Source organism: Phyllobates terribilis, unplaced genomic scaffold (assembly GCF_046119375.1).
Source record: "Phyllobates terribilis strain yellow unplaced genomic scaffold, ASM4611937v1 Scaffold_3__8_contigs__length_932513732, whole genome shotgun sequence".
In the NCBI taxonomy this organism is placed as follows: Eukaryota; Metazoa; Chordata; class Amphibia; order Anura; family Dendrobatidae; genus Phyllobates; species Phyllobates terribilis.
Genome location: NW_027362763.1, coordinates 107898295 through 107921350, shown reverse-complemented (window position 1 = coordinate 107921350; position 23056 = coordinate 107898295). Strand labels below are relative to the sequence as shown.

Here is a 23056-nt window from a genome sequence, read left to right as displayed (position 1 = left end):
GGTAGGCTGCAAAACCTCCGACGCTCTAGCCTACCATAAACAACCAATATAGTCGGCACTCTCTTTTCCCTCCCCCAGATTTCACCCTATTTGTTCCAAGTCCCTCAGTACATTAAGTGAACTACCATTCAGTGCCATTTTTTTTTTTTTTTTTAACCTCCATTCTTATTCCCTCCTCAGATCACCTAAGTGATCCAAGCATCATCCTATTGATCATAACAGCCAATTGGACTTTGGGGGTCATACCCACCCCCCCCCCCCTCCCAGCCAGAACATCGGTCCTTTTACCACCTAGAAGCGTGCCCCTATTTTTGGGACCACACACGTTCCCCATTCAAGCAAGTAATAACCTCTACCTCCATCATTTAGAATCAACAATCAACCTCATCCCTATTTTCACCTTGTATTCTCCCATCTACACAGGTCTCCAAAGAACCTTTTAACATCTATTAGTGGGCTCACTCTTCATCCTACCTAACAAGGCTCACATCCATCTTTACTGGTAACTACCATTTACACTCCACTTATTTGTTTGCTAGCATTATACTGATTTTTCTTGTTTATACCTTTCACAGTGTCTTCACAAGGCCTCCCGCCACTTGAGTACTTACACCAAACCTAGTACCTTAGGTAACTACCATTCATCTCTATTCAGCTATTACATCAGTTACCTTCCCTATATTAATTTCCCCCTCCTCCGTTTTTTCTAGACCCAGCAACTGGACTGTCACCCATACTTTGGCCCCCGCTTCCTACTATTATACAAGCGGACTCTTACGAACTGCTAACCAGCTGACTAACCAGGATCTGACAAGGACTTCACTTGCACCTTTTATTCCACGCCGATACCCACCATTTATCTCAATCATGTCATTACCTCTAGCCATTTTAATATTTTATATTCGTTGTACTTTTAAATTTCTATTGTCATTGTCCTTTTAAACTTTACCATTAAATTGTTATTTTAATTTACCAATCTATTTAGGTTGTTATTCAGCCGCTTTTATATACCTGCTAACACCTGAGATCTAATTACTTTGGCCCACAGGGCAGCGCAAATTAATCTAGTTTTTTATCCAGGTTTCTATCTCTGATACCTTCTGGACAGGTAGTGGCTCCTGTTCTAAAATTTGCTGCATACCCTTAGGACCACCTACTAGCGCCACCGACTGATGCTCAAATCTATAATATTAGATTACATTCGATATTCCAATAAGAACAAAAAACAACATTGTGTGAACAGGTGAGTCCAGAATTCTTTTGACCAGTACTATAAATACTGTATATATTGTCTATCCTTCATTACACAAAGAGCACACAGCTTTCAATCAGTAATACCTTCTTTCGCCTGTGGAGGCACTGCAGGGAAATTGAGTCTTTTGTAATGGTTTCCAGTACAGATTATAGCTAATCATCACTGGAGGGTGGAGGTAACTACAGCAGGAAACCCTGTGTTCAGTTTTTAGTCTGGGGGGAGAACAAACCCAGCAACCTCTTAAAAGTGGCATCTGATTGTTGTATAGAATAACAGTATATACTGTATATATATTACTTTTTCCCAATATACTTATTGTTCTCTAAGAAGGTGAATGAGATTAGAAAAAAAGTGTTTTTCTTTACCCTAGAAACGTTGCCACTCCATGGTTGCGTCTGGTAATGCAGGCATTATATTGAAATGAGTGGGACTGAGCCGTCAATACCACATACAGCCACCGACAAGAAAAGCCCTTTATTTTTTAATCCTATACAAAAAAAAAACCTGGACTCTGAGCACAATAAACATCAGTTTCTTTTTTTTTGTATTAAATTCTTTATTTTAATAAACATTTTGTAGGTAGACAGATAGTGGAATTTAAGATTAAACAATATATTACATCAGTGGTCGACAACCGGTGGATCTCTGGCTGTTATAAACTACAACTCCCAGCATGCCCTGAGAGTTATCTGGAAAGTCCCCCACTGAGTAGCTCAAGAGAAAACATAGAAATAAATACTAAAATTCCAATTGAGGCCACTAGGTGGAGCTCAGTTACTGAAAGTTTTATACTTTTCTTTGCAGAGAGCTCCATCTAGGGGCAGTTGCAGGCGGACAGAATTTCATCGTAACTCTATGGCTGTGTAAAAGGAAGGAATGGATTTTGACCTCTGTATATGAATACTATACTTATATAAAATAAACCTCCAGGGATATTAGATATTACCCTATAACCACCCTAAACTGACATGGATGATATATATCAATCAATATTATCTCCTTCATTTTCTTAAACTACCAAAGATTGTAGGTATTAGTCACTAACTCAGTCTAGGCCACCAGGAATACCTCTAAGCCACCCTATGTAAAATGTATAATATAATGGATGTAAAATCATGTTACCATCTCTGTGTTAGGCATCAATGCACTTGGAAGCCTCCTAAAAAAATCCTGCAATTACCCATGGCCATGCTGGAAGTTGTAGTTAACAATAGCTGAGGAGATACTGGATGCAGACTACAGTCTTATATTACAATTGATATTAAACTGTCATATTCTTTGCATTAAACACACATGAAATAAATAAGTTAAAGGAAAAGTGGTAATAAAAAAAAACTGTGTGTGTTATACAAGATTTATAATACAGTACAGCCGGAGTAACTTCATATTATACAGTGAAGAGATCTATATAGAGGTCTACTTTACAAGGGAATCATGACAGATATGGAAAAGCTGCTAGATTACTCCCATCAGGAGTGCAAACATCCCAGGACAGGTGCTCTTTAAATAGGTTGATTTATACAGTATGTAAGAAGTGCATTTGCAGAATATGGACTGCTGGGAATACTTTTTGGTTGTGCTGCTTGTTCCTTTAAAGAGGACTTGTCACTTGTAATAAATATTTTTTTTTTGCTATGGTGTAAATGCCGCTGTTCCCTGAATCCAGCGATGTTTTTCTTTCGTTCTTGCGCCTCTCCGTTCCTTAGATATGGCCTCTTCTTTCCTGTGTGTAAATTTAGTCCCATCAGCCAAGTGGGCATGGTCATAAAACTTCTCTGTGGGTGTTTTTTTTGAGGACCACTCCGTGTTATCTATAAAGACTTGATTTCTATCCCTGGGAGAGGAGGCCATATCTCAGGAACGGAGAGGCGCAGGAACAAAATAAAAATAACGCCGGATTCAGGAGAACAGCGGCATTTACACCAGGTAAAAACAATTACATGTATATGGCAAGTGACAGGTCCTCTTTAAGGACTACAGATTGCGGAGAGGTTTTATATATTTGTACTGTGTACATCCATGCATATATATTTGGTTGCTCTGTTTTTGAGAGCCTAGAGAAGGAAGACCATAGTGTCCTCTGTAACTTGTGTGAGTGTTCCTGTAATTTGGCAAACAAACAAGAAGTTTCTTGAAGGTTTATAGAAGGTCCTAGCAAGGCCCATGAAGAACCTCATGCTCACTGAGGGCAAGAAGCATGGAAATGCTCTAATTGGAAAGGTCGAGATGGAGCCCAGAAATTGTGAAGGTTTTGGTGCCATTGACCAGGATAATTGCACAAGGGTGCAATTGGTGTGAGCAAGTGACAAAATGTTGGTCTGAGCTTGGTGGCAGAGACCTTGTCCACTGATGTTGGCACCTTTACTTTCTATTGTGAGGCAGAGAGCAACTGAAAGGTATCTGGATTGGAATAGTAGACCTGGGGTGGTGAGACGTCATGGAAAGGCCTGTGAGGAGATCCAGGAACAAGGTCCCCTGTTGGAATTAGTGCTGACCTCGGACAGGAAGACAATTTGGTTGCCGTATTTAGTAAAGCCTGGAGATTGATTCCAGGAGAGGGCAGTGAGCTAACATTTGACCTTCTGTGGTCTGGAACTGATAGAGTCAAGTCGTGTCGTAGGTGGACGATAACGGTTTAGGTTTATCGTCAGCCCATGTTGGGAACCAATGTGGATGAGAAGAGAGTGGTGAGCTCAAACTTGGTGAAGACTGTAGAAGGGTCCTGTAGTGGGTTAAGAAAATCCCTGTTAGACCGTATGATCTATAGTCAGGGGCGAAACTCTACTGTCAGCAAGTCACTCAGCTCTGGAGTGTGAGTCCCAAAAATGTTCTGTAGATCATATGAGAAGACCAATTTCATCAAAGTCCAGAGATGGTTGAGGGCCCTATTGGAGATTTTGCAGTGGGGCCCAGATGCTTAAAGTTAACTCAGTAATTATAGTAAAGGTCTAGTTGTCCTATAGGCCTAGATTATTTTGGACTATGGGGTATAGATGTGGATGGGGTCAAAAATAATTTCCACAACCCCCATAAAAATTGCTGGTTGGCTCATTATTTGTAACAGGTATTTGTGACTTGATGAAAATATAAAGGAAAGTAAAATAATAAATAGATCCCATGAGTATTTACTTGCTACTTTCCTAGTGACCTCAATCAATATCATTTGACTATGTTTTCAATAATGTGACAAACTCCTGGTATAATTCATAGACTAAACTCTCAGTGATGTTATTAGTTCTCTCATAACTGACAAGCTACATTACCAGTGATGTCATAGCCTAGGTCCCGCCTAGATTTCTGCTACTTTCCAATTAATGTCACCATGCCCTGGGCATTGATAGGACGCCCTCTCAGTGATGTCACCTCGCCCTGAGCACTGATAGGATGCCTTTTCAGTGATGTCACCATACCCTGAGCATTGATAGGATGCCCTCTCAGTGATGTCACCATGTCCTGAGCATTGATAGGATGCCCTCTCAGTGATGTCACCATGCCCTGTGCATTGATAGGATGCCTTCTCAGTGATGTCACCATGCTCTGAGCATTGATAGGATGTCCTCTCAATGATTTCACCATGCCCTGAGCATTAATAGGATGTCTTTTCAGTGATGCCACCATGCCCTGAACATTGATAGGATGCCTTCTCAGTGATGTCACCATGCCCTGAGCATTGATAGGATGCCCTCTCAGTGATGTCACCATGCCCTGAGCACTGATAGGATGCCCTCTCAGTGATGTCACCATGCCCTGATCACTGATACGATGCCTCCTCAGTGATGTCACCATCGCCTGAGCATTGATAGGATGCCCTCTCAGTGATGTCACGATGTCCTGAGCATTGATAGGATGCCTTATCGGTGATGTCACCATGCCCTGAGCATTGATAGGATGTCCTCTCAGTGATGTCACCATCCCCTGAGCATTGATAGGATGCCCTCTCAGTGTTGTCACCATCCCCTGAGCATTGATAGGATGCCTTCTCAGTGATGTCACCATGCCCTGTGCATTGATAGGATGCGCTCTCAGTGATGTCACCATGCCCTGAGCATTGATAGGATGCCCTCTCAGTGATGTCACCATGCCCTGTGCATTGATAGGATGCCCTCTCAGTGATGTCGCCATGTCCTGAGCATTGATAGGATGTCCTCTCAGTCACTATGTTCTTTTGAATTATGGAGGTTGCATTCCCATTGATGTGACCATTTCTTTGCATTGATAGGCTGTTTTCTCAGTGATGTCACAATACTGTCTTGAATTATTTGGGTTGTACGTCCATTGATGTCATTGAGTCCTGATAGGAGTGGATTGGCAGCCTGCTCACTGACGCTACCTTGTCCTAGTGAATGAAGAAGGTTGTATTCTCAGTGACGACGCTGTGTCCTTATAGACTGGATGGCAGCCTATACACGAATATAATAAGCCCATCACATGTTTCTAAGATGAATTCTGCACAATGTCACCGTGTCCATGTGATTCCACAGGCAGGATTATCAATGATATGTGACAGAACGTTCCAAGCTTACATAATGTTTTCCTCTACGATGGAATAAACTGGAAAAACTTCTAGCAGAAGCAGATACCGTGGTGAAGCGGCTGCACGAGTTTACCAATACGGTAAATGTGCCATAGTGAGCCCGGCTACAACGCACTGAGGGTGACAGGGTCGCTGATACGGTATAAAGTGCATACAGTAGACTGAACAGACAGGACGATAACGGAGCAGCTCTGCGGGCCAAGAACGCTCTGCAGTCAGGTGAGGAGGGAGTAGGAGTTTGACATCTCACTGGAGGAGCTGGCCTGGGCTGAGGAAATGTTGTACACGCCTGAGAGAAGATGGAGATTTATTAGAAGTGTCTAAAAATCCATATAGCTAATCAGTTAATCAATTTCATAAGTTATCAATCATCAATAATCTATTTACTATATCTAATTATACATTATTTACTGTATCATAAATGATAAATCAACTATAATCAATTAAGATCTGATATATCTACTTACCTTCTCTCTCTCATATCTATCTAATATCAATTTACCCATGTGTCTGTCTATCTCATAATTTTTTTATCTAACTATCAACATGTGAAAAAGACATAGGTATACTAATAGATCACATACTGCACATGAGTCAACAGTGTGATACAGCAGCAAAAAAGGAGGTCCCTTCAAACTCTAGCATTCTATAATTCTATCTATCTATTTATCTAGAAGAAAAAATCCAAAAACAGCACAAAATATTCAACCCCTGGCAAAAATTATGGAATCACCGGGCTCGGAGGATGTTCATTCAGTTGTTTAATGTTGTTGAAAAAAAGCAGATCACAGACATGGCACAAAACTAAAGTCATTTCAAATTGTAACTTTAGGGCTTTAAGAAACACTAAAAGAAATCAAGATTAAAAATGTGGTACTCAGTAAGGGTAATTTTTTTCAGACCAAGCAGAGGGAAAAAATTATGGAATCACTCAATTCTGAGGAAAAAATTATGGAATCACCCTGTAAATTTTCATTTCCAAAACTAACACCTGCATCAAATTAGATCTGCTCGTTAGCCTGCATCTAAAAAGGAATGATCACACCTTGGAGAGCTGTTGCCCCAAGTGGACTGACATGAATCATGGCTCCATCACTAGAGACGTCAATTGAAACAAAGGAGAGGATTATCAAACTCTTAAAAGAAGGTAAATCATCATGCAATGTTGCAAAAGATGTTGGTTGTTCACAGTCAGCTGTGTCTAAAATCTGGACCAAATACAACAACATGGGAAGGTTGTTAAAGGCAAACATACTGGTAGACCAAGGAAGACATCAAAGCGTCAAGACCGGAAACTTAAAGCAATATGTCTCCAAAACAGGAAATGCACAACAAAACAAATGAGGAACGAATGGGAGGAAACTGGAGTCAATGTTTGTGACCGAACTGTAATTTACATACAGAAAAGCTAAACATAAGCCATCATTAACACCTTAACACCAAGGTTACAATGGGCTAAGGAAAAGCCATCATGGACTGTGGATGACTGGATGAAAGTCATATACAGTGATGAATTGCGAATCTGCATTGGGCAAGGTGATGATGCTGGAACTTTTGTTTCGTGCCATTCCAATGAGATTTATAACTACAGATTTATGACTAGATGAAGAGAACATGTAAATTTCCACAGTCATTGATGATATGGGGCTGCATGTCAGGTAAAGGCACTGGGGAGATGGCTGTCATTACATCTTCAATAAATGCCCAAGTTTACATTGATATTTTGGACAGTTTTCTTATCCCATCAATAGAAAGGATGTTTGGGGATGATGACATCATTTTTCAAGATGATAATGCATCCTGCCATAGAGCAAAAACTGTGAAAAAACATTCCTTGAAAGAAGACACATAAGGTCAATTTCATGGCCTGCAAATAGTCCGAATCTCAATCCAATTGAAAACCTTTGGTGGATGTTGAAGAAAATGGTCCATGACAAGGCTCCAACCTGCAAAGCTGATCTGGCAACAGCAATCAGAGAAAGTTGGAGCCAGATTGATGAAGAGTACTGTTTGTCACTCATTAAGTCCATGCCTCAGAGACTGCAAGCTGTTATTAAAGCCAGAGGTGGTGCAACAAAATACTAGTGATGTATTGGAGTGTTCTTTTGTGTGTTTGTTTTTCATGATTCCATATTTTTTTCCTCAGAATTAAGTGATTCCATAATTTTTTCCCTCTGCTTGGTCTGAAAAAAAATACCCTTACTGAGTACCACATTTTTTATCTTGATTTCTTTTAGTGTTTCTTAAAGCCATAAAGTTGCCATTTGAAATGACTTTAGTTTTGTGCCATGTCTGTGATCTGCTTTTTTTCAACAACATTAAACAACTGAATAAACATCCTCATACCCCGGCGATTCCATAATTTTTGCAAGGGGTTGTATATTCAGGTGCATATATTTGAGAAAGGTCCCTAGTTTGGGACCGAAACATCACCACACCCACATGGGCTATTAAAACAACGATTTTTCGCGTTATGCTTGAGTACTGCCTCCAATTTTTTGGGATATCTATCTATCTTCTGTATTTAATACATGATTATAAATTATAATTCAACTAGAAATCAATCAATCAATCAATCTCTTGAACTATCTACTTCATTTAGCGACTTACAGATCTCGCAAAGGTTACCTTGACTCAGATATAATTGGGGTTTCACGGCGCAAAAAATTCAACATCTATCTTGCCGTTGTTTTGTGTAATGTTATAAAATTCCTCTTATGGGGGAAACTGGTCAGCTCCTTCTATCCCCCACTCCTCAATGCCAATTACATGTCACTGCAAGTGCTCTGGGCGGGACAGAGCATTTCCACTCTCTCAGCTCTTTTCTCAGCCTAACTCCGCCTAGGTGATTGAAATACCGCAGCAGCGCTACCTGCCTATCACCTAGAGGAAGGCGGAGTTAGGCTGAGAAAGGAGAAGAGAACTGAGGCAGCAGAGGAGCTCTGTCCCACCCAGAGCACTTCCAGCTCCGTTTTCACATCACTTCTATGGATGGATTCACTTCTATGGATAGATGTAATCGGTTTGTAGGGAGGGAAGGTGGAGGGAAGGTGGTGAGAAGGAGCTGACATGTTCCTTCTGTGACAAGTTTTCTAGATGTTGAATTGTGAGTCATTATAACTTTTGCTGCATCTGTATATTTCCCTATTGATCATTTATATTGCCAATGTAAATATAAGTATATTACCAATATAAAGATGCCAATATCTCAATATCTGACATCTTTAAATTTAAAACCTATGCCCACCTTCGTTACCATGTTTTTATTGTCTTTTTGCATCTAAAAACAAACAAAGAAAAAAATGAAGCAATTTATCACATAGCCTTGAATACATCCACAGCCTGGGGCCTAAATATCACAGGTCTACATTTATTATGAGGTCTGGTCTTGGGTCTGACATATGATAACATGAGCAACATACATTGAGAAGCATACTCAATTTATTGAAAATGAAGCATGACTACCAGACTACACAGGGCTTGTTTGTAGTCTGTTGCCATAGAGACACACAGGTCTGCACAGGAGATGTAGAAACAAAACGGTAGGGTGCTATTTTGATATTTTTTTTGGCTATTTATTACTCACCTCTTTTGGCAAACAAATTGATAACCCCTTTTGAAAACACAGGATCTGAAGAACTGAGATTGGATGTCTGAAAATACAGCAAACATTGAGACATCGTTAACCCCTTGGTGAACGAGCCAAGTTTTTTTCAATCAGACCAGTGTCACTTTATGTGGCAATAATTCTGCAATGTTTCAACACATCCCAGTGATTTTGAGATTGTATTTTTTGTGACACATTGTACTTTATGTTAAGCCCCCTTCACATGTCCGTGTTTCCGGTATGGTATTTGAGACAGAATTTGGGAGAGGAACAGAGCATAAGCTGGGGACTATATAGTTTATTTATTATTTGATTATGTAAAAGACTGTTTTGTTCCTACGAGAAAACATAAAAAAAGACAAAGTCCTGCCCCCTCCCCCAACCCATAAAAAGACAGTGAGTCCTTCCCACATCAGCTCCTAGAAAATGCCTCCTAGAAAGCTCTTAAAAAGTGTCCATCTTCCCTCACCTACAGAGAGTGATTGGAGAGGGATTGACAGCTCTTTACAGTGCAGACAGAGAGATCATGGAGTAGGTCCTCCCACTGGACTCCTTCATTGGAAAAGAACAGGAAAAATATATATAGATAGTAGATATATATCTATCCAGTAGATAGAAAAATATTTAGATTTGAGAGTCCCCAGTGGTCATCACATCACATATCGCATCACAATCATGGACCAGACCTCAATCACAGGACGATAAAATATTCACACTCCTTATCTATGAACTGGTCCAATATTTACAGCCACAACTGTTTATCCCTCTCCCATAGTAATAGTTCTGCTTCACATCACTTGTCTCATCTATTGCATTATTCCTGTGTCCTGTTGTGTATAAATATGTGACTCTTCAGATTTTGTGTTATTCTATGCCTGATGAAGAGACCTGAGGAGTCTTGAAAGCTTGCAATTTGTTACCATCTTTTCAGTTAGCCATTAAAAGGTATCAACCAGTGGGGACTCTCAAATCGAAATATTTTTCTAGGAAAATAACAAGAATTTATGTAACTGTCAATCATAAAATAGGCCCTCCCACTGGACTCCCTCATAGGAAAAGAACAAGAATTTATATAACTGTCAATCATAAAATAGGCCCTCCCACTGGACTCCTTCATAGGAAAAGAACAAGAATTTATAGACCTGTCAATCATAAAATAGGCCCTCCCACTGGACTCCTTCATAGGAAAAGAACAAGAATTTATACAACTGTCAATCATAAAATAGGCCCTCCCACTGGACTCTTTCATATGAAAGAATAAGAATTTATAAAACTGTCAATCATAAAATAGGCCCTCCCACTGGACTCCTTCATAGGAAAAGAACAAGAATTTATATAACTGTCAATCATAGAATAGGACCTCCCACTGGACTCCTTCACAGGAAAAGAACAAGAATTTATATAACTGTCAATCATAAAATAGGCCCTCCCACTGGACTCCTTCATAGGAAAAGAACAAGGATTTATATAACTGTCAATCATAGAATAGGCACTCCCACTGGACTCCTTCATAGGAAAAGAACAAGAATTTATAGAACTGTCAATCATAAAATAGGCCCTCCCACTGGACTCCTTCATAGGAAAAGAACAAGAATTTATATAACTGTCAATCATAGAATAGGACCTCCCACTGGAATAGGACCTCCCACTGGTCTCCTTCATAGGAAAAGAACAAGAATTTATGTAACTGTCAATCATAGAATAGGCACTCCCACTGGACTCCTTCATAGGAAAAGAACAAGAATTTATAGAACTGTCAATCATAAAATAGGCCCTCCCACTGGACTCCTTCATAGGCAAAGAACAAGAATTTATATAGCTGTCAATCATAGAATAGGACCTCCTACTGGATTCCTTAAGAGGGAAAGAGCAGAGATTTCAATAGCTGTCAATCATGGAGTAGGACCTCCCACTGGACCCCTTAACAGGAAAAGATTTAACTAACTAAATTCCAGATTATACTGATTTGTTATCCAATAAACTATATATCAATCTGCTCGGTTCCTCCTGGTGTATAACCTGCTGCAAGTCTAGGTTAATTTTAAAATTGTCCCATCTAAAATAAAATCCCCTCTTAGAATGAAGCAGATCGCCGCACATCTTCTTAGACTTTTATAACTCATGAAGGTTAACTGTTATGACCAGGGGAAGCCAGATGGGACAACCTGTAAGTCCAATTGGTTGCCTATGAGAATTTCATTACCAATTTTTTTTGTCATGTGGAAAGTTTCCATACCTTTGTCTGCTGTGAAGACCATCTGGAGACTGAAAATCTGCTGAGTAACGCATCTCGTACCTGCATTTTTCGATATGAGAGAGAAGTTTGGTGTTAGATTATTGTACTAGTGTTTCTATGACCATTCCAGGATACAACATTAGAAGTGAGTATAAGCCTCGTGACTGACACCCATGAAGGGAATTTATGGACCTGCAAAACACAGGCTTTTGTAGTGTGGGTCTTGCCCTATAGAAATGAAGGGGAAAAATAATTTCTGTTGGAGTCAAAATCAAAAAGGTGGGAACTCCAGGGCAAAAGGAGGTAGTAGTCATTGATAAAGTCCTAGCTTTGGGCTAAAATTTCCAGACTGGCTCTTAAAATTGGTTCTGTAACAATTCAGCATTCGGAAACCAATTTTAGACTACTTTAATTTGGGTCAATAAAGATAAATGACTAGGAGGAAAAGATATAATGCAGTGATAGAAGTAGACCCTAGTGAAGACTTCTTGGCTCCAAAGACACCTCCAAACGAGGCAGTGCCATGCTGGACCCTTGAGGTCTAAGCATGAGCCACCGGAGGATCCGCTCTTACTTTGGTGGAACAGTTTTACCGTACGGACAACTGTTTTTGCAGGGCTCACTCCATTAAATGCCTTACTGACATTTAGAAAACTGGTAAAACATATGGTAAAGATGTCGATGTGATCGGCATGGATATATATATATATATATATATATATATATATATATATATAAATATATATATATATATATATATATATATATATAAGAATCTCTGTAGGTATAGTTTTTATTTTACCTTTTTGTCCATCAAACATCCAAATAGCAGAATAAATAATCCCTAAAAGACAAAACAAAAGCACGTTACAGAGATTTGTAACGTTCCGTTCCACAATGTCATCAAATTATTGTTAATTAGTGGTCACAATGTGCCCGTCCACACGATAGCTGATAAATGTAAGATCTCTGGGGGTCCAAAGACCGGAATCTCACGATTACTAGACCGCTGCTGGAACCCTAATTGCTCCCGAGAACAAGAAGGTCAAAGTCCTTTGTCTGATTAGGGAAGTGGTGAGCATAGGCAACCACCTCTCCAGTCATCACTGGCTTTTGAGTGGTGGTCGCACATGTTCACTAACTCTACATTCATGCATAAGATGTTAGGAACACTGTTCTCAGGAACAATAAGGGACCCAGCAGTGGGACCCTAAGCGATCATACCTCTATACTGTGAATAGGCGATAATGTTGTCTATGGGACAACCTATTTTGAGGAAATGTGAGTGCCCACTTTCTCCTTACCTGCAGCGCATTCAGTGCCGAAAAGATCCCACGTATTACCACGGTGCCGCTGATCATTACTCCTATTCCAAAGCCCCAAGTGAGTCCGAGAAGTGGAGTCAGGATCAATATACATTTTGCGATATGATTCAAGGAGCTCTTCTCCTCTTTTTTCGGCTTATCACCTACAGAAGGTCTGAGGACTTTTATGATCACCACAAACAAGGTGATAAAATTTATCAGTAAAATGGTCAGCGCCGGTATAATAAAAGCTAAAAATGCCTTGCTCTCTTTCATGTTGAGCCAGCATGCTTTGCCATGGGTGTACGTTTTGCTTGGTTGGGTGACCGCCACGGTTATCACTGAAATAATGATAGGACATCCGTAACCCAAGAAGAATGCGATCCCCATCATGATTGTCTTGCTTAAGTCATGGAACACGCACATGAGACGATAGAAGAGGATAAGCCCCATGGTTAACATCCAAAAAAAGGTACACAGGTAAAAGACGTGCGTGAAAAAAGTTGCTGTCACGCAAGCATCTACATTTCTATAGTCAGCCATGGCACTGCCAATGATAAACCAGATGTCGGCCATCAGAAGCGACACAGCAATGTTCATGATGCAGACATGACGCAAGTAGGAGGTCTTGTTCTTGGTCACAGACTTCCAGACTGTAGCCTCAATTATGATACAGATGACCAAACTTAAAATGGAGATGCCCAACCCGATATAGGAAATATATGTCAATATTAAATCTTCTTCTGGAGTAACATTGTAGTCGTAGGACATAAGGATGGAGAATGAAGTCAGGTGATCACAGACGCATGTGACCATCGTGCTGTCACTATTATTCTTAGCCCGGCAGCCTGTACTGTCCCAGTCCTGGGTGTTAAAATTCCAAAACACACACGAAGCTTTATTCAAAGTGTCGTTGCTCTTTTTGAAATCCATCCCAATCTGGAAGTTGGTATAGTTGCCCGTCACCGTCGTTGTCATGACCAGACCATTGATGACCCCTAGAGAAGAAGAGTTATTGCCAGTTGAGCTTAAAATGTCCTTCAATGTAGCATACCCGACGCTAATGACGGTGGAATTTTCTGAGAAGTCTCTTAGGGCCGTTTTATTAATCAAAACATTTCCCGTTAAGTTGTTCGTATGGCTAAAGTCAAACATTGCCGTGTAATCGTTCAAGTTACTTATAATGTTGCCAGATAGTTGAATGTTGCTGTTAGTAATATTGACCGGTCCGGAGATTGAAAGCTTCTCTGCAAAATTCTCCACGGACTGAAGAAGATTTGAACTCTCTTGGACCCTATTGGGAACCTGATTCCAAGTGGTTGAGTTGTCCACGATGATGTTGACCGTTTGAAGAAAATCCTGAAAGTTATAAAGAAGTAATAAAGTAGTGACAAATCGAGAATCATACGCAACGTGTGGTCAGACTATGTGGTTGCTCTGGGTACTTGGAGAAAGGGGTCACAATTTTGAGAAACTAAGACAGACACCTTTCCGAAAGGACTATTACCAGGGACATAAATGTTGAGGGTCTATCCCTATTAGGGAAAATGAAGAGAGACTGCACTTTTTGAGGGACTATAACATTTTTCTCCATGATTATAACATCCTTAGGATAGGTCAATAATTGGTGAGAATCAGCCATCCGAACTTCAAACCCATTTGACATGAGGTTACCAACTTAGATTGGACTTATACACAACGCTAGTCACCAATGTGGATGTGGCACTAAGCTAATGTATCCAATGAAGACACCATGGTGCTCAGCAAAGCACTGCTGCCTTATGTACAAGGCTTCCATAGGTCAGACTCCAACAGGTTAAATATTGATCTGTTCTAAATATTCAAAGTGTTTTTGGAAAGGTTCAAGTAATTTCAAATAAAAGTGTATTTTTTTTTAAAGTCCCCCCCAGTTCATCTTAAAATAGCAATACAAAATCTACAGTTTTGTGTATACAGCTCCTCTGCAAACCTTAGTGCCCCTGTGCTGATACTTGCTGTCCGATCCACGAGCAGCAAGTATCAGACACAGGCTGTATGATCTCAGCCAGGTATGTTTGACTCTGAAACACTGCAGAGTTTCAGACAAAAAGTACTTTAAAAGCCACCGCCCTGCCAAAAGCCACCGCTGCATCTGGATTGACAGGTCTCTGCCAAAAGCGCACGTAGGCACAGACCTGTCAATCCAAGGCAAGGGGCTGGGAGAAGCCGAGCAGACCCGCCTGTCCGAATAGTCTCCAGCACTGCTCGGTCCCTGGTGACTTTTAAATTATTTTTTTCTCCAAAACACCGCAGCAAATTTATTAGAAAGGAATTTTGCAAAAATTTTTCTCTGCACAAAATTTAGCAAAATGGTGGCCAATTGAGGCCTTCCTTTACCTGAATTGTAAAGAGCCAAATGGTTAAAAAAAAATACTCAGCCTGCAGTCCAGTCCTTGGCGCCTCTTCTTTTCCATTTCTGTTGTTGCGTGCATTCTCTTCGGAATAGTCTCTCCATACCCTGGCTTTCAGCTGGACATGGCTTTGGTTGTCAATGTGCGTCACACCAATGCGGCAAACAATGTGACGCCAAAGCGTTACGATGCATGTCGCCCAAGTGACAAGTTGGTGTGCAGTGACATCAGACAGAGGCCTTGTCGAATTGGAAGCCAGCACCCAGAGTGAAGAATCTGAACAGAATGTGTGCGACGGGGTTAAGAAGAAAAAAGAGGCGCCGAGGACTGGCTGCAGGGGTAGCGGGACAAGTGAACAGTGAGGTGAGCATTCTTTTTTTTATTTTTTTACACTCAACTTTTATTATGCTCTGGGGTTTAGAGAGACCCCAAAACATAATAAGAAATATGCAATTAGCAGAGAGCAACTTTACTGCAAATCAAATTTCCCCATAAAATCCTCGTGATTTGCCAAATTTGAACCCCAGCAGATCCGCTCATCTCTATTCCCCCGTCCTCTAACTAATTTTTCATTAAAGCAGTATTCTGAGCACAGATTTGGTTATGCCATTAGATTTTGATTGGTGGGGGTCTAACTGCTTGAAGCTCCCACTGGACTTAAGATTAGGCCGGGGGTCACATGAGGGATGATTCTCTTATGCGAGAGAATTGGGCCAATTGTTAATGACACTCGGCTCAAACTCTGCCAGAGTTTGAGCTGAGTGCCACCTAAGTGAGAGAATGTCAGCACAGGTATGGAGAAGATGGAGAACGTAATTTCTCCATCTTCTCCATTGTCTGAGTCCACGGATGTCGGACTGCACTCGGATGTCATCCAAATTGGAGTCTGATGCTTCACAGCACCCAAAGACTTGTATGGGTGCGCGTGATCCGAATTCCGAAGCCACTCGTAGGACGCTGTGATTTTTTTCTCATGTCGAATCGGCATGAAAAAAGAAATAGTAAATCTGCACTGCACCATAGTATAACATTGGGCCAAGTGCTATTTTAATTAAACATTGGATAGCACTCGTCTGTGTTATGCACTCATGTGAGCAAGCCCTTTAAAGAATCATGCCACTGTGCAGAAGTTCTCCTGGCCCACCAGCTGTGCAGGGAATTGGTGCACTGCTTCATTTAAGTGAGCGCTGCTCTGAAGTACCGAATAATACAGACATAATAAATTAGTACAATCTATCGTCAAGGTAATGTGTGGTAAATTGTGTTGAGCGAGTATGTTCTGTTAACCCTTTTGCCGAGTATGCTCGGGCCGAGCTCCGAGTGTTTATAGCTGCTCGGTGATATGGTTGAATCGCTCCTGTGTGCATGATTTGCGACTATTTGACAGCTTTATTACATGGGAGGAATGTCTATTTCTTACACATTCCTCACATGTAATAAAGCTGTCAAACAGTTGCAAATCATGCACACGGGAGCGATTCAAACATATCACCGAGCAGCTGAAGATACTCGGAGCTCGCCCGAGCATACTCGGACAGAACATACTTGCTCAACACTAGTGGTAAAGTCTTACCTTCATCACAGGTGTCTCCACCTTGTCCACGGCAGCTTCCACTCTGTGTAATAAGTTGACCACAAGTGTTATATCATTGGCCGATGTGGTTATAGCTTGCTTCTCCGTAGTTACTGTAGAAGTTAGATTTCCAAGGACGAGAGGAATCGAGTCTTTAGATGTGGGACTTGTCAGGGTCTAAAGGGACAACATAGATTGACAGATAAATGAGCTCAGTGAATGTTGCATACGGTGCAGGGATTTATTACGTCTCTCTAATAAGTCGCTGTTATTTGGGCTCCAGCTATTCGTGTTTATTACTAGGCACAGATTGGTGTGATGCTTTGCATATATTTTTGGCAGAAGGTAAAGATGGATTCTAGCCTTTCTTACCATTTAGGCTTTTATCATCTTATTGGGCATGGTGCCTATATAACTTTGCATTAATCTTTTGCATAGTATGTTTCTATATGCCATTGTCTTTTATTGCCACTGGAAGATGATGACCTGTGAGATTTGTGTGTTTTTAGCATTCACACAGACTTATGCTCAGACCATTTGTCTATGATTTAAAGGGGTGGTCCAAAACTAACACTAAATAGACATTTGGGATTAAATCAAAGTCATAATCTAATTGCTTTTCTGATATACTTTAATAAAAAAATTCCCTACTGTTTCCTCTCTACTCTATCAAACTGCTATATTTATCTATTTTTTTTTTTTTTTTACCAAAGTCCTGTTTAATAAGATTTAATTTGAGAATCCCCATTGCATGCTGGGATACTCAAACGAGACATCACTGTCGCAGCCGCTGTCACTGTGCAATATTCTTTTTAATGCACAGTGACAGTGCGCTCCCTCACCGACTCTGATGAGAAGTGACGAGCAAGAGTGCACTGTCAGTGTGCATTGCAAGGTGAGAACCCAGCAAGCAGGGAAAGCAGAGATCAGCCCTGCACATCAAAATGACATCAATGAGTGATGAAGCTTCATTTCAGGGTGGGGCAGATGCTTTGTCAGTGACTGCAGCCTCTGCACCTTGATGACATCTCGTTTGAAATACCTAGTGCATGCTGGGATACTCGACAAAATGTCGAACAGAAAGTCGGTTAAAAAAAATAAAAAATCAGATAGATTAGAGAGGGAACACTAGGGAATTTTTAATTAAAATAATTAGACTAAATTAAATACTGTAAATAAACATTTAGGATTAAATCAGTGTTAGTTTGGGACCATCCTTTTAATTGTCTGTCCATTTACCAGCAATAAGTTGTGAATGCAAGAAAGTGCCAATGATTCCCCGCTCCTCCGGGTCAAAGAAGGGATGCAATACCCAGTGTTTGGTTAAGAGTCCATTTATTTTTAAGCTAAAATCAGACGCGTTTCGTGGACATCCTGTCCATTTCATCAGTGCAGAGGGCCCGTGTCAGATGCAGAGGGCCCGTGTCAGATGCAGAGGGCCCGTGTCAGATGCAGAGAGCCCCAGACAGATGCAGAGGGCCCGTGTCAGATGCAGAGGGCCCGTGTCAGTTGCAAAGGTCCTGTGTGAGTTGCAGAGGTCCTGTGTGAGTTGCAGAGGTCCTGTGTCAGTTGCAGAGGTCCTGTGTCAGTTGCAGAGGTCCTGTGTCAGTTGCAGAGGGGCATGTTACTGACTAGTGACCCGCAGATGAGTAGTGGAAATGTCTTGAATTGTGTGCTTTCAGGGACATAACAATCGCGGTCGCAGAGTTCGCGACCGTGACTGGGTCTGTGCGGGGGGGTGGGGGAAGGGGCGCCTGCAAACTTCAACTGGATGTGTGTCCTTGACATTCAGCTGAAGTGTATTGCGATTCAGGGGACCCGCCGGATCTGTGCACTGCAATACACGCTGCCGGCCAATCAGAGGCTGGCTGCTGACGTCTGCATGCACTTGACTGGGGGCGCATGGCAGTGACGTCATATCTCTTGTCGCTTTCACGCTGAAGTCAGCTGCCGGCCAGGCAACTTTTTTTTATGGAGACATTAGAAAGTCATAATAAAACATTACGATTATCAGTGACATATGTCTACAGCTTACTATTCTGATATGAAAGCATTATCTGTATTCGTTATTAACTGTAGAAGGATGGTGATTAGAATCATAATAATCTGTATGAGGTTCTCCAACTTCAAAAAAATCACGGACAAAATCATTTTTTTATGGGCAAGGAAAATAGTGCCTGTTCGGGAATTTCTGCACGTTTGGCAACCTTGCTGCGCCTGTCCTGGTGTGAATAATGGTTGACTTACGTCCAGTTGATTTTTAATGTTGTCCAGAGCTGCAGACACACAGCCGTAGTAGGTAAGATTCCATATGGCGCCAGTATCGGTCTTCACGCAGGTGAAATTCTTTGTTCCCGTTAACTTTGAATCCACTTCTTGACAGGAAACAACGGTAACAGAACCTATGGTTCCGACATAAGGCGATGTGCACTTTGGATCTATAAGAGAATGCAAAAGGCTATTATATGGCTAGGGAGGAGTACCCTCCTCTATTCTATACTGGATAAAGGCTTTATTAAAGCATGGTCCCATAGCATCCTATTCCTCCCCAAAAGACCCTTAAAGGCAAGTGGGTCCTCTGTTAATTCATTGCTGCCAAAAGTCCTGAATTTGGGTGGTCTCACTCATATTTGGTAATGTTGGTAAGTGTGCTTCCTTTATTGAAAATTATGTATGCGATTGGTGGCTCTCAGTTATTAGGGGATTGCACACAGGGGAGAGTCTTCCTGGAAAGCCACTTTATCTGACCCTTGGTCTTGAGATCAGTCAATCTTTAAAATTCAAGTTAGCCAGTTTTACTAAATTTTGCCAAAATATCTGTGTTAATATATATATTTGTATGTGTGATTGAATTACAGCAACACTGATCGGGTAAGCAGCAGCTGCAAGTTATGTGTCCCTCCCTCCTTCTGCCTTACAGACATTGACTCTCCTATTTTTTTTCCCTCACACACTAATCTTCACTTCTGTGCTGCCACACACTATCTGTCCTGTTTCTTAATGGGTTTTATGGCTTTATCTCCCAATCTCTATGGCTCAGCTGTGATGTTCTTTCGCTATCCAGATTCACCGCAAACAAATAGCTGCTGCATTCCCTGCCTCTGCTTTTATACAGGCTGTGATAGTCTCTCCTGATTAGCTGTGCTACACTGTGTGATAGCAAAAAGGCTGCCTGAGAATATGTGATTCATCTCTGTCTGATGCTTTCTGTTTCAATCTGTAGCCATTTTAGGAGAAGCAAATCGCATATTGTTCAAAGTTAAGCAACTTCAACGAATTTCGAAAAATTCAACATGAACTCAATTCGCATTAAATCTATTCACTCATCTCTATACTGATCCATCAAGTTCTACATGAATAATGTCCAAATTAATCATACTCCTCTTTAGTTAAAGGCATCCAGACCTTTTTTTTGCTATAATATCTGCCATTACTCCTTCTTGGGGTTTGGACTGTTCTAACCGTAAAGAACTCTTTCCCATACAGTTTTCTAATTCACCTTTCCTCCACACGCAATGAATGTTTGCTTTGTAAGGTCTGAAAAATAATACAAATATCATACCTTGCACATATTTCAGGGTCATATTTTCACTTGACACAGTATCATTGATCCGATTAGTAAGCGTGCAATAGGCAACGAAATCCACACATTCAGCAGCAGTACTGGGAGCGTACAAAACCCTATAGCACTGTCCTGTAGTAAGCAATGGCATAGCTGTGAAGAAGGTGAAGAAAAGATGGTTTACATCCGGTATACAAGAAAATACCAAGTCGGGCACTTTGTGACAAAACCCCATACTGTAAAATACTACGTTACAGGATACAATGTAGGTGACGTTCGGTTTTCTATTTTTTGGTTTCGTCAAAGGCAAAGAAAAATCACATGACGACACCAGAATGATGGACCCGATCGAATTATAATAAAGTCCACTGGGTTCTGTGATAGTGTCCTTTGTTTTACTAAAAATTACTTTTTTATATAATTTTTTTTTTCAATTTTCCCATTAATATAGTTGCATGAGGGTTTTTATTTCTTGAATGAACGGGCTGTAGTTTTGAACAACATTGTTAATTTTACCTTCCAATGTGCTGAAAAATGGAAAAAAAAAAATGGAAAAAGTAGGATGAAGTAGTGAAAAAAACATTGATTTTGGGTTTTGTTTTTACAGTGTTGAAGGTAAAAATGACCTGGTAAAATGATTCTCCAGTAGAGATGAGCTTAAAAGTTTGGGGTTTGTACCAGACAGATAGTGTCTAATCACTGAACACAGACTTCTCCCGGATGTTCGGAGTTCCGGGGGAAGACAGAGAGAGATAGAATATTTTCCAGTCAAAAGTTTGGGTTCCCATTGTTTTCAATGAGGTTCTGGTTCAAGTTTGGGTACAGTTATGGTACCTGAACCGAACTTTGGAATAAAGTTTGCGTCGGGTAACACATCCCGAACTTCCAGGGGTCTGCTCATCCCTATTCTCCAGGTCAGTACAATTATGGAGATCTGAAACTTATAAGCTTTTATTTTATGTTTTAATGGTCGAACTCGAAAAAAATAACTCGTTTGTGTCGCCATTTTCTGAGATCCGTAATTAAAAAAAAAAAAGTTAATTTGATATAGCTGTTTTTGCATGGCATGCTGTAGTTTTTATTGGTATCATTTTGTGGCACCACCTTTTATTGTATTTTTTTGGTGGTAGTGTAGCAATCAAAAATGGCAATTCTGGCATTTTGATTTTTTTTTCTCTTCATGGAGGCTTTGATAGACTGGACTTTTACTAAATGTATATATATTATATATATATATATATATATATATATATATATATATATATATATATATTTTTTTTTTTTTTTAAATTTCTTTATTTTTGGCTGTGAAAAAGGGGGTGATTTAAGTGATTATTTTTTATACTTTTTAAACTTTTTTTTTACTTTATTATTTTTAGTCCCCTTTGGGGACTTGAACTTGCAATTGTTTGATCATTTGTACTATGTACTGTGATATATACAGTTTATAGTAAGGTCACTGATCTCCTATGCGGCCCAGCAACAGGCTGGATTTCACAGGAACAGAAAACCTTGTTTCTGGGATTGTTGGTGGTCTCAGTCCCCACTAATTATACATTTAGTAGCTGTCATGTGGATAGGGGGTAAATGAGGTTTGTGGCTTAACCCTTTGATGACACATATGGTCATTTTGTGTTACAGAATACCGCGATGGGCAGCCCCTGTGCCCCATCTTATGCCTATCTGCTCCTGGGTTGGTGGGAGGAAATTATTGTCTTTGGTGAGGATGGCCCTCGATATGTTGAAATGGTAGACAAGTGGGCACGCTACATCGACGATGTATTCGTGATATGGAAAGGGACCCCGGAGGAATTCCTGTCATTTGTGGAGGATCTTAATGTCATCTCCATCGGATTGAGGTTCACCAGCGAGTACAGCCCAACATGTCTGCCATTTCTCGATATCCTCATTAAAAAGACTGAGGGGGGTTGTCTGGAGACTTGTACTTATAGAAAGCAGACAGCGACAAATGCATTATTACATTGGGAGAGCAATCACCCTACTCCCTTAAGAAAGGGCATTCCGAGAGGACAGTATTTACGTATACGTAGGAATTGCTCGAAACACAAGGTTTTCAAACATCTGGCGGATGATTTGGGTAGCAGATTCTTGGAAAGTGGTTACCCTAAAAAGGTTCTCCATAATGCATACAACACCAGCAAAAATAAAAATAGAAGTGATCTCCTGACGCCAAGAACACGAACAGAAAATGATAATGTTGTGAGGTTCATCACTACATTCAGCAATGGAGCAATGGAAGTAAAACAGATCTTCCAGAGATATTGGCCCATCTTGGAAATGGATGGGGATATATCTCCTTGCCTGGGAGGTTATCCCCATATTACTTACAAGAAGGGTCGCTCGCTGCATGATAGACTAGTACACGGTCACTTTACAGCTCCCGAAAGGTTCATTCAAATGTGGTAACTGCGTTGCCTGTACCTCTATGATTAATGGCAAAACATTTACAGGTACTAATGTGGACAAGGAGTTCGTCATCATGGATTTCATTAACTGCCAAACACAGGGTGTCATCTCCAAGGGCGACTGCTGTTGCGGCCTCGAGTACATAGGCAAGACGAGACGTGAATTAAA

The 23056-nt window shown here is 40.7% G+C and overlaps 1 protein-coding gene and 1 long non-coding RNA gene across 4 annotated transcripts in view; one reads left to right on the top strand and one right to left on the bottom strand.

Annotated features, from left to right (window-relative positions):
- The first annotated feature begins 410 nt into the window (after nucleotides 1-410).
- Nucleotides 411-862, top strand: LOC141257960 (uncharacterized). Its single transcript, XR_012318142.1, has 3 exons — nucleotides 411-502; nucleotides 576-630; nucleotides 711-862. It is a non-coding gene; the product is annotated as an uncharacterized lncRNA (long non-coding RNA).
- Nucleotides 863-3885: 3023 nt separating this feature from the next.
- ADGRF5 (adhesion G protein-coupled receptor F5) overlaps nucleotides 3886-23056 on the bottom strand; it is a 227988-nt gene continuing 208817 nt past the window's right edge. For 2 of the 3 annotated variants that reach the window (XM_073674106.1, XM_073674107.1), the window contains exons 14-21: nucleotides 20462-20614; nucleotides 19147-19337; nucleotides 16900-17076; nucleotides 12937-14295; nucleotides 12435-12476; nucleotides 11633-11692; nucleotides 9376-9442; nucleotides 3886-6078 (exon numbers count right to left, since the gene is read on the bottom strand). In XM_073674106.1, the coding sequence (XP_073530207.1) occupies nucleotides 6005-6078; nucleotides 9376-9442; nucleotides 11633-11692; nucleotides 12435-12476; nucleotides 12937-14295; nucleotides 16900-17076; nucleotides 19147-19337; nucleotides 20462-20614 (2123 nt within the window). In that variant the 3' untranslated portion in view covers nucleotides 3886-6004. Of the gene's footprint in view, nucleotides 6079-9036; nucleotides 9070-9375; nucleotides 9443-11632; nucleotides 11693-12434; nucleotides 12477-12936; nucleotides 14296-16899; nucleotides 17077-19146; nucleotides 19338-20461; nucleotides 20615-23056 lie in introns of all 3 variants that reach the window. The other variant, XM_073674108.1, reaches the window with a different exon arrangement.